The sequence below is a fragment of the Acanthisitta chloris genome, unplaced genomic scaffold, assembly GCF_000695815.1.
Source record: "Acanthisitta chloris isolate BGI_N310 unplaced genomic scaffold, ASM69581v1 scaffold553, whole genome shotgun sequence".
NCBI classification, from domain to species: domain Eukaryota; kingdom Metazoa; phylum Chordata; class Aves; order Passeriformes; family Acanthisittidae; genus Acanthisitta; species Acanthisitta chloris.
The window spans coordinates 1-13,980 of NW_008663039.1; the positions used below are offsets into that span (position 1 = coordinate 1).

At 51.6% G+C, this 13,980-nt stretch overlaps 1 protein-coding gene across 1 annotated transcript in view; it reads right to left on the reverse strand.

Moving 5' to 3' along the window:
• Window positions 1-1,028: 1,028 nt before the first annotated feature.
• The window catches only part of LOC103798551 (leucine-rich repeat-containing G-protein coupled receptor 6-like), a gene marked incomplete at both ends in the record, with an annotated part of 72,854 nt that continues 59,902 nt past the window's right edge, over window positions 1,029-13,980 (reverse strand). The window contains 8 exons of the mRNA XM_009070824.1: window positions 1,029-1,189; window positions 3,733-3,858; window positions 4,504-4,575; window positions 6,309-6,380; window positions 8,805-8,870; window positions 11,527-11,598; window positions 12,552-12,620; window positions 13,689-13,760. Coding sequence (XP_009069072.1) covers window positions 1,029-1,189; window positions 3,733-3,858; window positions 4,504-4,575; window positions 6,309-6,380; window positions 8,805-8,870; window positions 11,527-11,598; window positions 12,552-12,620; window positions 13,689-13,760 — 710 coding nt within the window. The remainder of the gene's footprint in view (window positions 1,190-3,732; window positions 3,859-4,503; window positions 4,576-6,308; window positions 6,381-8,804; window positions 8,871-11,526; window positions 11,599-12,551; window positions 12,621-13,688; window positions 13,761-13,980) is intronic.

Genomic DNA, 13,980 nt, shown 5'->3' on the forward strand with positions numbered 1-13,980 from the left:
CTCCCCGTGGACACTGAGCCACTGACCTCAACTCTCTGGGTCAACTATCCCACAGGCACACAGGATTTGCCTCCAGGGCATTTCAGACCTGGAAGTGCCTGTGACCAGGCATATGTTTATTTACACAAACATATAAACACATGCAGGATCCAAACTGTCCTGAAGTGGTAGTTCCATGCTCCATCAGTTCCAGAGGAAGCAAAGGGGCTCATACTTTTCTACAGGCTATTCCAAGATTCCCTTGCAAAGGAATCACACCAGTTTTGTGCCGGAGCTTCTGCTGTGCTGTGGGGCTGTGGGTGCAGGTGTGCCTGGCACTCTCTGCTGCCCTCCTGGGACTAGCTTCATGGAGGTCTGAGTAGAGCTGTGCTTTGGAGCACAGAATCAATTGACTCTTGAACAGAAAGTCCTGCTCAGCTGTAGAGCCCCTTCTGCCAGGCCCTGTGCTGAGCTCATTGTGTTCCCCAGACGTGTCCCTTTGCCATGCCTAACCCTGACCTGTGCTGTACATCAGGGGATGTACACAAAAGCAGCACATACACAGGTGTCTCCCTCCAGCCAGCTGCACGTTCCAGGTCTTTGAGTTCTTATTTGGATTAATCCTGGGGTCCTTCCTCTAGGTGTTGTAACAAAACAGACTGATGTCCTGCCAAATGCTCCACACTGCCCAGAAGCCTAATGACCAAGCCCAGAAGCTGTCCTGGGTAGCCTCAGTCACCTCCCAGTGCCTTTGGCAGCCTCCCTGCATGGCCAGCCAGGCCAAAGCGGCAAATGTGTCTGTGCTGAAGAGGAGTGCAGGTCCTTCGGTTACATCGTGAGGGTCTGGATGTGCCAGATCAGCAGGGTCAGCAGCTGAAGCTCATTCACAGCAATTGGCTACCTGCATTGGGCAGGCTCAGTCTGCCCTCCCTGAGGCAGGTGTCACTCCCTGGTTGACAGTGGGACTACTCCTGCAAATGTGGGGTCACATCCAAACTTCAGCATGACCCTCCCCATGGACTGATCACCACTGAGCCCGGTTTACTCACAGTGATTATCAGTATGACCTGGAAACAATTCCATGGTCCTCTTGTGGGGATCCTCCTCCTCAGGGCTCATGTCTTCTGCCTCCCATTGGCTGGACACCTTGAAGAAGCTGCTGCAGCTCCCGTAGGCACAACACTGGTAGGCGTAAGGAACCTCCAGGACTCTGCACAGGGGGAAAGCAGAACTTTTAGAGGTGTCCTCCATGACCTAACTCTCCACTGCTTTGCACTTCTGGCTTAATTCCAACATGTGACAAAAGCTGGTCTGTCTGGTGATGGTCCCTCTGTGCTCTGTGAAGGACTCCACGTAGGGCAGCATGGACCCAAGGCACCCCATGCATGCAGTCTCTGCACTGCACCACTTTGGGTGCTTAACCCACTGTCAGTCAATAGGATGTTATCAAACACCAGGTTTGGAAACTGCTCTAAAGTTCCTGGATAATTCCTAACAACCTGCCTGCAGTTCTGCCCCTCTGTTCCATGTCCCCTCCAACATGCCATTTGCAGTTTTCGGTTCTAATTGGGGTAAAAACTGAAGACCATGTTAAAACCATAAAAACACGAAGACCATGTTTTTCTGGGCATCCTTTCTTTCCTTCAAGGTGAGAAGCTTCCCAAGAGCTTGAGCAAGTGCAAGGTTCCCCTTGCCTGTTGCTCAGGGCAGCAGCTCCAAACTCTGGTTCCAGGAGTGTGGCTCCCCCCTGCTAGCTCAGGAAGGGATTTCTCAGGTCTCCCAAGTGAAGCAAGTTATTTTAAAATGTCTGATTTCTACTTGAAAGTAAAATTGTTAGTTGCTAATTACAGCAGTATTCCAAGGTTAATTCAACAGCAGCTGAGCATCATCTGGATGCAATACCAGCCTGTCTGTCAGCTGCTGCATTTTTGGCTTTGCTGGAAGTCAGGGAGACTGTTGATGAAGGCAAAGGAACCTCAGGTTTTCCAGACAATTAAGGTCTTCTGACAAGATCAGTAAATATGGTGAAACTGTATATTCTAAAAATATGCTTTTGTTTTATGTTCCCAAACATTTCTGGCCGAGCCCTGGGAGGCTATGGAAACTCTGTATACAAGCTTGTTTCCTGTTATAAGGTCCAAATTATATCCTATTATTGAAAGGTGGTAGGGAGGTGCAAACCCTCCCAGGAAGGCTCAGAACTGGTCTCAGATGATTCCTCCAGACACATGCCCCAAGAGTAAGACTATGTCATGGCAGGACCCCAACATTTAGGGAATGTTAATGGGTCCATTGCCTGGCATGGTTCAATGAACCACTGCTGCAGGCTCAGTCTCTCTGGTACAAATCCAAACCAGCTCCACAGATGCCAATGGAACTAGTTTAGAGGAGAAACAACCTGGAAGTGCTGAACTTGACCCTCCCTGCACAAGGGAATGCTGTTGGAGCGGGGCCAGAGGTGCTCTGAGGGCTGGAGTCTCTCTGCTCTGGAGCAAGTCTGGGAGAGCTGAGGGTGTCCAGTGTGGAGAAGAGAAGCTCCAGGGAGACCTTAGAGCCCTTTCCAGTGCCTAAAGGGGCTCCAAGAGAGCTGCAGAGGCACTTGGAACAAGGGCCTGGAGGGACAGGACAAGGGGGAATGGCTTCTCACTGGCAGAGGCCAGGGACAGATGGGATATTGAGGAGGAATTCCTCCCTGTGAGGGTGCTGAGGCACTGGCACAGGCTGCCCAGAGAAGCTATGGCTACTCTACCCCTGGAAGTGTTCCAGGCCAGGTTGGCCAGGGCTTGGAGCAACCTGGGCTAGTGGAAAGTGTCCCTGACCATGGAAGGAGTTGGGATGAGATGAGCTTTAATGTCTTCTTCCAATCCAATCCAGTCTGTGATTTCATGATTTTGGGTGTGAAAAACCCTCCAAAAGCTTCTAAAATCCTCAGCCACTTGGACACCAGTCATGCAGCAGGTCCCACCTGTGATGACTCAAAAAAGTCAGAAAAGAAAGCCCTGCAGGCATCATTGCTGAGGCAGATTGAAGTGAGAACTCCACACTCTTCACCAGGCCTGAGCTATTAAGCCCAGTGTTGGTGCAGTGACCCCAGCACTGGGTCTCTTAATTGGAGAAGCTCCAGCCTTGTGACCCTATACTGGATGAGTGGGAGGATTAGCTCATGCATTCTTGGCTCCAAAGGAACTACCTGGGAGACACAAGCAAAGATGACTTCACCTGAGGGAGTTTGTGTTCTCTGGACCATGGGCCCCTCAGCCTGAGAGCAGGTGGCACCCTGGAGACCCACCAGTGCAGTAGAGTCAGGAGAGTCAAAGCCTCAGCAAAGCAGTGTGCTCTGAGCCTTTTGCAGCCTCGTCTTGCTCGGTTTGACCCCTTCAGGCTCCTCATTAATCCACAGCAGACAAGACATGGCCACACAAACAGAGTTTACTAAAGGAAACCTGGATATCATTATCTGAGACTGCTTCTGGGAATGTTTTCCACTGAGAGGAGCCCTGAGCTGGGCCTGCTCCATGCTTTCCACTTGTGTGTATTTGGGGTGGGGGCTGCAGGCCTGGGAGTGCATCACTGCTCTCCCATGGAAGATGTTAAAAGATGAGGTGTGTTAACAGCAGATGAAGCTTCCTCAAGCCATTGGCCTGAAAAAATGGAGAAGGCATGAGATTGACCAGGAGAGCAGGAGGCTGAGTGCTGTAAGCAAGTACAGGCTGCTCTGAGCACCAGAAATGGAAGAGCCAACACACCCAATACCTCATGTTGGGGAAGCTCTCCTTGGTGAAGGGCTCCAAGAGAGATGGATTGCCTTGGAGCTTCAGATGGGTCAGTCCAGCCAAACCATCCAGAGGCAGTGTGACCAGCTGGTTATCAGTCAAGTCCCTGGTGGAGGGAAAGCAGAGAGGGAGACCGAGGTCAGGGTTCTGCTGCCAGGGGGATCTCGGCCAAGCAGAGGCTGGAAAGCTCTGCTGCCTGCCCTGCCTGCCCCCTCAGTGTGAGGAGCCTCTGGACATATGCAGATTGAGACTGCAATCCCTGGGGAAATGAGGGATGGGGGGTTAATACCCATGCTGAAAGCTCTGGGTGGTATGTCCCTCCCTGGGCACATACCTGCCCCATGCATCTCTTCCTCAAAATAGGTCAGGTATGACTGCAGCTCCCAGCACACGAAGTACCCAAGAGTCTTAGTCTCTGGGGACCCTCCAGAGCCAGCACAGATAGGCTGCAGTGGCTCTCACTGGAACAGTCCATCATGCTAATCTATCAAAAGGGCACCTAAGACAGGTATGAAAGCATCAGAAAATGGAGGTTTAAGTGTTCAGCGTGAGAGCACAGTGAAGGTGGTCCCTCCTGTTCCTCATCATCCCTTTAATACTGATAGGAAACCTTAGGACTTGGTCTGCCCATGTCACCTCAGCCTTCCAGCATCTAAATCCCAGGTGTCCTGGTAGCCCAGGGAGTCAGTCTGAGGTCCTCAAATAACTCCTGCCCATGACCCACTGTGAAAGAAACATCCCTGTGACTTACAGCTTGGTGAGTGAGTGCAGTGTCACAAAGGCTTCCGGGTGAATAAACTGGATGTGATTCCAACTCAGGTCTCTGCAAGGCAAGGACACACCAGTAAGAAGGGAGCAGAGCAGGACAGTGAAGCTGCTGACATCAGCCTGGCTGAGGGGTTCAGTGGGAGCAGATGTGGGATCTGCAGCCTCTTATCCAGCAGCAAGTTCTGTCCCATTGCAGCTCCCTGGAGACAGGTATGTTTGAGTTTATAGACGGGTGGTTTCTGACAGAAGACACAAGAGTTTGCCTTGCAGGACCTCCTCCATTGAGACCAAGGGCAAAGGTTCCTTTCTGGGTTCATTTCTGAAAGTTTGGGGATTTTATGCTTACCCTCAGAGCAGCAGACAGAGCCTTAATGCTAGAGCAACCCATATGCAGTCACAGGGCTGGGTGCAGCAAGGGCAGATAGGGCCAGGGGTGTGTGGAAGGTGAGCCAAGGTGATTTTAGAATGTCTCCTGCCATGTGCAGGTGGTTTGGATTCACTGAGATGACTCAATACACTCTAAAAAACCTGCTGAATGGCTCTGCTCACTTTGTCATCAGAGGAGAGGAACCACCGTGCCAGGCAGCATTTATTCCCCTCAGGCTAACTACACCAGCAATCTCCTACCACATCTTCATCTCTCCAGCTCTGATAGAGTCAGGGGTACCTGCTCAGATGTGTGTGAAGCTGGGAGAGACAAATTCTCCCCACAGGGCCAGAACATGCCCAAAGGCAGTGCCAGAGCTTGCAGGCTCAGCTGTGGAGAGGAACCACCGTGCCAGGCAGCATTTATTCCCCTCAGGCTAACTACACCAGCAATCTCCTACCACATCTTCATCTCTCCAGCTCTGATAGAGTCAGGGGTACCTGCTCAGATGTGTGTGAAGCTGGGAGAGACAAATTCTCCCCACAGGGCCAGAACATGCCCAAAGGCAGTGCCAGAGCTTGCAGGCTCAGCTGTGTGGCTGTGGTGTGGCAGCAGCATGTTTGGGTTCCGTGTCTGCAGTGTTCCACGTGATGTGTGAGTGTTCCTGTGCATTGGAGACACAGTGTACGTGATCACGGGATCTCCAGGAATTCTGGGCTATTACATGACACTCAAATTGCTCCATCATGGGAAAAGCTTTTTTTTGCAATTTAGTTCACTTCCTAACAGAACAGCAAATAAAGACCAGCAGGACTCTTCCTCTTCCCACGTGCCACATGGACAGTTGTGCCCTGCAGAGCCTCAGCAGCTCTCAGAGGTGCCAAGCATTTGCATGCTTGGGTGCACTTGGTGTGCTGAACATAAGCTGTGGGGAGACAGTCCCAAACCAAACAGAATGTTCTGTATGGGTATTCCAGAACGGCACGGCCCAGGACCAGCCTGTACAGGGCAGTGGGTGCTGGAGATGGTGCACACCAAGGCAAGTCCCTGCCACGAGTCCCTGTCTGCACAGGCATTTAGGAGGCATGTCCATAGCATGGGCTGTGCCGTGCCAGAACTGCAGTGTGTGGCTAGAGTATGTGCAGTGTCCGTGCGTGGGCAGCGAGGCAGCAGGTCATAAGGGCACTTACAGGGGGTCTGCAGACACAGAGAGAGCCAGAAGGAAGGTCTGTGACTGTTCTGAGGAGGAGTGGAAGACCAGAAGGAAGGTTTGTGACTGTTCTGAGGAGGAGTGGAAGAGGGGCTCTACAGCAAAGCCTCCCAGCAGACAGAGGGTTGGGAAGCTCCCCCAGCCTGGCTGGGTGCTCACAGTTCCCCTTCCCCCAGCAAATCCCAGTGATCTGCTGCCAGACAATACTTGCATGGAGCGTAGAGCCATCAGCTGCACAAAGGTGTCTGCTCTGATTTCATGGATCCTGTTGTGCTGGAGGCCACTGGGAAAACAGAAACTGGTGTGAGAAGATAGCTAAAGGCTGCATTCCTACATTGCAGGGATCTCTGTCCCAAGGCAGCAGGTGTACTGTCACAGTGGAGCTTATTATTTGCTCTTGGGAGACCTACTCTTATTTCAAGAGGTAACAGGATGAGCAGCAGAACCTCTCAAAGCCATTCTGTCCCACAGGCAGCTCCAGGCTCAGACAGCCTCTGCTTTTGATGTCATCATGGCTCAGTAAAGTGCCATCAATGTGCTGTGCTTAAAGGTGCTCTGGTACCTCCAGAGCTGTGCTGGTTCTCTACTCTGCTCTGCCCTACACCCACAAACTGCTTCATCCAGAGCAAAAGCAGAGAGCTTGGAGCTAGTGATCAGCAACCAGCTCTGTGTGACCCTTCAGGAAGGACCATGTGGTGCTGCCCTTTGTCCTGGTGAGGGTGAAGGGGGTTTGAGGGCTGAAGGTATCTCAGCATTTCATGAAGGAAAATCCCAATGTCTTGTTGAACCCACCATCCACATCTGCACATGAAGTGCCTCAGCCCTCCACACCTTTCCTCCTGCACCCCCCAGGGAAGGGAAGGGGCAGGGTGGGAGCTCACACAGACTGTTCTGACTGACCTACACACTCCCCACACCCCCAAGAGACAGCTAGAACTGCTCCAACCATTCACCTTGTGGGAAACATTCACAGTTTTCCAGCTGGTACAGAACAATGGTGAATACTTATTAAAATTCCTGCAAAGATGAGCATCATGAATTCCCAGACCTGCAGAAGTTCTGTCCCTACATGTGACCTCCTGCAAGGGGACACAGCTACTGCCTGGGTGGTTTTTGGGTAGTTAACCTGCCTTTAGGCTCAGAAATAATCTTGACTCATTTCACACAAGGACCTGCATGTGGTGGCTGTGGTGTCTCAGCTGGTAATTGGCCACATGTTCCTGTTCCAAAGGTTGGGGCTCAAGGCTCTCCCACCTGCTCTGCTGCTGGTCCCTCAGTGCCTCATGGAGACGGGAGGGCATCGCTCCTACCTCCAGCTGAGATTTCAAGCACCTCTGGGCACAGGTTTGGGGGTGTCACAGAGGAGGAGAGGTGGGGTTTGGGCAGAAGCATAATGCAGCAAGAGAGAGAAAATAACTTGGGGATGTTTAGCTGCACCTGTGTGGTGCAGGTGAGAACCTGCTTGCTGGCAGGTACAGCAGAGCCAGGGCACACCTGAGCTGTTTGAGTGCCAAGTTGTACCACCACACACCACCAGACTGTTTCTAATGTGTTTCCCAGCAGGAACGGTGCTGCCTGGTGGGGGTGGGGCCTACAGGGTGATAACTTTAGAGTTAGGGAACAAATATTCATTTTGTAAGACAATATTAATTTTAGGCACAGTCTGTGTGACTTGAGTAGCCTGAAAAGGATTCATTGTGGGGTTATGTTAATGTTAAATCTGAATTTGGTGTATTATAAAATATTTTAAGAAGAAATGTAGGCAGAATGCAGGAAATTACAGGTTTGGAATTCTGAATGTTTGCCCTGGTTTTGATGGACTTTATATTTTTTTCAAGCATTTTCCTGGCTGTACTTTAGATAAAACTACATCCAGCACTAACTGTGTCCTTACAGCTCCTGCAGAGGCAGCAAGGAGTGCAGAATTCTCGTTTTCCTGTGGTTTCACAGTGTCCTAATGCCCAGTCTGCTAAGGCTGGTGAGCTGGTCTGGCCATTCAGGCTGGGATAGTGCAGAGAGCAGGGATAACCTCTGCAGTGTTTGTTTTATGAGGATGCTGCTCCCATACATCTCTTCTTCCAGGCTGCACAATTCTATAAAAAATCATGGAGTCTATTTTCTCTTTTTCAAAAAGGCCAAGTACTTCTGTTCCATTGGGAATGCAGGGCCTGATCTCCAGACACTTTGAGCTGAGCAAGGATAACTTTGTCTCAGAGCAACAGCAGTGCCTCCCAGGGCCCAGAAGACCCAATCCAAGTGCTACACCTGAGGAAAGCATCTATCTTCTCTGAGGAGCTCCTGGGCAGTGTGGGTAAGAGCTGCTTTGTGCCCATGGCATGGGATCCCTCCTTGAATCAGAAGAAATTTATAGTAGAGATAAACTCCATTCTTGATTAGCTCATAGTGAGGCTTGAGTTGGTGAAGCAAATTCAGTGGTGTCACCTCTAATTCTGTTGACTGAGGCTGAGACCTCTGAAAAGATCTGTGTGAATTAAGCTCCTGTGCACAGGGGGTTTATTTTCATTGTGTATTTGCACAGCGTCAAAGAGTGGAGCTCTGGTTCATCTGCAGCCCAAGCAGTGAGTTATCACCCCCAGCTTTCCTCGTGCTTGGGGAAGGCAGAGTTTTGTGTGTGGAACTGCTTCTCTCCTCAAAGCAGCCATTTTCCCCCAGAGCATGGTGCAAGTGAGGATATGTCCATACTCACAGCTCCTCCAGCCGCTGGCACCGGTGGAAACTGGGCAGCTCTTCAATTTGGTTGTGTGACAGCTCTCTGCAGGGGAAGGACAGGACAGGAACATTAGGAGATCCAAACCCAGTGTTCCTGAGCCCTCCCTTGGAAAGCAGGTACTGCTGGAGAGCGGGATGACCCCAGAGCTGCAGAAACCCCAGGTGAGGGGGATCTCCACCCTGCACACAACAGATGCTGGCTCTGAGCATCTCAGTGCAAGGCCAGGATTCCTCAGGGGTTTACCCACTCAGCCAGCCCCAGCCCAGCTCCCTCCTGCACAGTCTGTGGACTGACAGAGCTGCCTCTGCAGCCAGGGTGAGCTTGACCTCCCTAGCCCCAAGTCAGCTGTGAAACCCATCCATGCCATCTCCTGCCATGCACAGCCCTGCTTTCCTGTGGGCAAAGCAGAGAGGTGTTTGTGCCAGAGGTCCTGTCCTGCTGCTGTGAATGGGAGCTCACAGAAGCTGCAGATGTCCCTGCAGAGCCCAGGGAGGTTTTGACCAGCTGCTACCCTCTCTCCTGGCACAACAAACCAACTGCCCATGGCCTACTCCCCATTCAGCCTGTCCTGGTTTCCCCCCAGTGTTAGGGAAGGGGTTGTGGCACTGGCAGGGATTTCGTTCAGGACATTACAGAATCTGAAGACCTCTGGTCCCTGTTCTTTCAAGTGCTGCCATTTGAAACCAGTTCCCAGCAAACTCCTCTTCCCACTGCTTCATGGCCCAGGATAGAGTGACTTGGTAGTCAGAGGAAAACACATCCTGGCACAACTTGATGTGGATTTATTGAAGTTGAAATAGGCTGGGTAAGGAGCAATGTTTAAACCCAGCTCTTTCCCCATCAGCAGAGGATTTGTGGTTGTTAAAGGGAAATTTGCCCCAGGGTAAAGTTTTGTATGTGGCTTCTCTGCCGACTTTCCAAACTTGGTTTCCATGTTTCTGCCAATAAGTTGCTGCTAAAAATTTTTTTTTTTGCCAACCCCCTCACCACCAGTTTTCCATGGTGGAGGGGAGGAGGGAGGGAAAAGCAAGCAAAAGGTTTGTGCTTGGCTCTGGGAGCTTTCAGCCAGAATGGAGAAAGAGCCATAGCATCAGCCACTTTTCTCTGGTTCCTGTGTCAATCCATTGGGCCTGACAGGGCAGTGGCTTAGCTAACAGTGATGGGGGGAGAAGCAGCTCTGGGAGTTATTTCTCACTCCTCCAGACAAGGGTAACCAGATCCAGCCCAGTCAGTCACTGATGCTGTGTTGGGGACACACCAGGATGAAGGTGCAGGTGGCATCAAGGGACTTCAGCTCTTCTCAGGGGAGTTTCGCCTATTTCTGCTTGAGAAGAAAGACGAATCTTCCAGAGCTCAAGGAGCATTTAACCAATGCTCTCAGGCACATGGTGGGGTTGTTGGGGTTGTCTTGTGCAGGGACAGGAGTTGGACTGATGATCCTTGTGGGTCCCTTCTGATTTTCCACGATTCTGTGAAATCTGTGCCCTGAGCAGAAGTTCTGGATGAAAGCAGCAGGATGATAGGTTGATGCCAAAGGCTGCCCTGCCTGGTGTGCTGGTCTCAGTTCCCACACAGAGACTGTTCCAATGTGGCCACGACCCTCTGTTCCTGCCATGGCTCCTACAGCCCCTGTGCAGGGTTTCTGCAGAGAATCCACAGCACGCTGTGAGGCCAGAAATGTGGTGTTAACTGTGTCATCTCTAATCAGATGTGTCACAGTCATAACAGCAACCTGACAGGATGCCAAGAGGTTGGTTGACAAAGCAGGGACAGGAGACCAACACATTGCAAAGGCAAGAGGGATGTAAACATGCACAGACATTGGCCCACATACTGTCTCCAAACTCTGCGAGCAATGCAATTAACACCAGGAAAGTTCACTAGGGAAGAGGAACAAGGAACAAGGTGGGGTGACCCAATAAATCTCTCCCACAAGGAGAGGGCAGGCACGGAGAACAGGCTTTGCTTTCAGGGTTTACAGTCTGACAAGTTACAAACATAAACAGAGGTTGGGACCCAACAGCCTGAGTGAGTCCAAAGGCTATGCTTTCATGGCAAGTTGTCCATTGAATTGGTCCAGATGTCCAAAGATGAGAGATCTTCCCTACAGGGACAGCTGGAGCCAAGAGGCTGTGATCTGCTAAATTACAAATTATGTTCTTCTATTTTCATGTTTTACTCTTGTTTCCAATTTTTGTGATCAAGAATTCACTCCTGTTCCTTTCCTGGAACAAACTTGTTTTCTTTTGCAGCTTGCTTGTATAATGACTGATGAGAGGCAAACCTCCTGCCTGCCCTAAGGCTGCAAACTTGTATAAATCTGGCTCATGACTCATTTCCTGAGGATGTCTTTGATTGCAAAGTTGGGGATCTCAGGAACTAGGGGCGTGGTTCCTGGGATGGTGCAGAAGCCTTTCTGAGATGCTGATTCCCACTGGTGCAGAGGAAGAAGGATGTGCCTGATTTCAGCCCTGAGACCAGAGCATCACACAGGGATGAAGGAGCAAGTTCAAAAACAAGCAGAGCCCAAGGTAGTGCCTAAGAAGGTGGTCATTTCTGCATGGAAAAGATAGTAGGAACAAGAACCACAGGATGGTCTTCCACAGCTGGTCCCTTCCCTAAGCTAGACAAGAGGAAAGCCCAGTTCCTGATGGCATTTCCCTAAGGACCAGGCAGGACAGGGACACATGTTACTCACAGGACTCGGAGGCTGGGCAGCTGCTGGCACATCCCTCTGGGGAGGAAGTGGATGCCTGCCCGCGTCAAGGTCCTACAGGGGTGGAGGAGAGAGAAGAAATGCTGTTACTGAGAGCCAGTGCACAGACTCTGTGACTCATGTGCACAGACTCTGTGGCCCACAAGCACAGCTACTGGTCCCAGATAATGGCAGGAAAGACAATGTCAAAGGGACAATTAAATAACTGGCCAGGATAAAAAAACTGGCTGGCAGTTTTGAGCACAGGCACTGCTGCTGCAGCTGGCAGAGATGAATGTGCCTGTAAGGAGTGCTGGGACACTGCTGAGCACTGAATTCACAGCTTGGCCTTGCTGAGGGCAGTGCCCCCTGCCACACTCTGCCATCCCAGTTCCCCATTGTCCAGGCTGGGGATCTGTCTGGAGTCACAACTGCCTCAGAAACCTGTGTATGAGGGACAGATGGTGTGTCCTTGTGTCTCCCAGACAAGGCACAGCCAGATCCCACTCCTGGGCTGGGGTGCTTGGCTGTGCTCCCAGCTTGGGCATAACGTGGGGACCAGCACACCCTAGAGAGAAGACCTGGGGGTAGTCAGAGAGGGTGTGTCCTCCAAGCCCCTTCACTCCAGGGCTGGTGGTGTGAGTGGGGGACCAGACTGGTGGCAGGAGCCCCAGCCTGGGAGGCAGATGCACTGCACTGCTGTGCTGGTCCTAGTACAGGCAGAGACACAGGAGCTCAGCAGCCCATATTGAAGCACTGTGCTCAGAGGCTCATTCCTTCACAGGTGCAGGAGGGAAGGAAGGAAAAAAACCAAAACAAAGATTGGAGCACACTCAGGAGTACTGAGAGAGCAACTCACAGAGAGGAAAGCTGCGTTCGGGAGCCACAGGGGTGAAACGAAGCAGAGAGGTGAGTGCCCAGGGAGAGGCAGAGCTGAAGACTGCACAGCACTGGGAAACTTGTCCTGGACCGCCTTGAAGGAGGGAGAGCACAGCTAGCAGGGTAAAAAGGAGAGAGGTGCCACTCACAAAACTTCTAGGCTGGTGGTGCCTTTAAGGTCTGGGAATTCTCTGATGTCCGTTGCACCATTGAGTGACCTGCAGAGAAACGAGGGTCAAGTGAGGTGGGCAGAGCACCTGGAGGCAAGTGCAGCTGCCCAAGGTCCCAGACCCATCAGCTATGGTGGCAGATCTGCTCCCTCACACCAGAGATGGTGATCAGAGGCCAAGAGGCAGCGTGTCCCTGCCGGCCGTGGGTGCAGGAGAGTCTGGTGCAGTGCAGATGCAGAGAGCTGGAGTTGGCCCCTTCTGTGCAAGGAGACTTGGCAAGCTCAGAGCCTCCCCCAACCACTGACATTCTTGGCACCATCTCTACCCAAATTAAATAAAAAAATCCAAATTACCATGGGGAGTGTCAGCAGAGCATCCCACCCAAGCCTCCCTGGTCTATGCATTTGGATCTAAAGAATGCAGGGAGATTGGAATGATTTATTTCACCTGCCTGATGTGTTCCTGCAGTGAGAGGTCGGGTGAGGCTTATAAATAGAGATTTTGAGGTTGCCTCTGCCCCAGTATTTGGTGCTGTGCCACAACAGGTTGGCTGAGAAGCCAGCCCAGGCAGCCAACGTGGAACAGCTGTTGTGGGCCAGGTGGTGCCCACCCCATGGTGGTGGCCCCGCAGCAGGCTTAGGGCCACACACGTGAAGGAAGCACTGTCACTGCTGGCTGCCCAGTGGTATTATTTGTGCCACGGTGTTGGGACATGTGTGCCTCCACTTCTCTATCTTGTGGAGGAAAGCAGATGCCTTTTCAGCGTACTTCTGTTGGGCAGCTACACATCAGCCCAGGGTTTGCTCAAGCAGCACACAGCAAAAGCTGTGGCACTTGTGTGCCCTAGAAGGTTCCAGTGCTAGTCAGCTGGGTGGGCAGGAGGAATTAATTCCTGCCTTCAAAATGCCCTTTTCAAAATTATTCTTCCTCAGCAGAAAACATCTGCAGTGTCTACTCCTGCATCACCCCCTCTGGGGCTGGCCAGAGAGGCTTCGTGGTCCTCTCTTGGCACAGGATGCTTGCGAAGATGAAGGGAGGAGGCCACAAAGGTGCTCAGTCCATGGGGCTTGTACCTTGGCTGTGTTACCTCTCTGAGGATGTGCTTGGTGAACTTACAGAGTGTGGAGCTTTGGTAGGTACTGGAAAGCAGATTGTCCAACAAACTGGATGGGATTGTCATAGAAATGGCTGCAACAGGAAAGGAACTGATCAGATTCTGCTGTGCATGATGAGAAAATGCTATTACAGATGAAGAGCCTTGAAGCTACAAGCAGTAAGCTGTGCAGGAGGTGCTGGTTGACCTGTGAGGAACCCTTGCTCCCTAACAACCCCAGGCTTTCCCACCAGCCTGTTTTGGCTGGGCATTGGTACAACTGAGGTCTCCTGCTGCTCTAAATGGGCCCTTTGG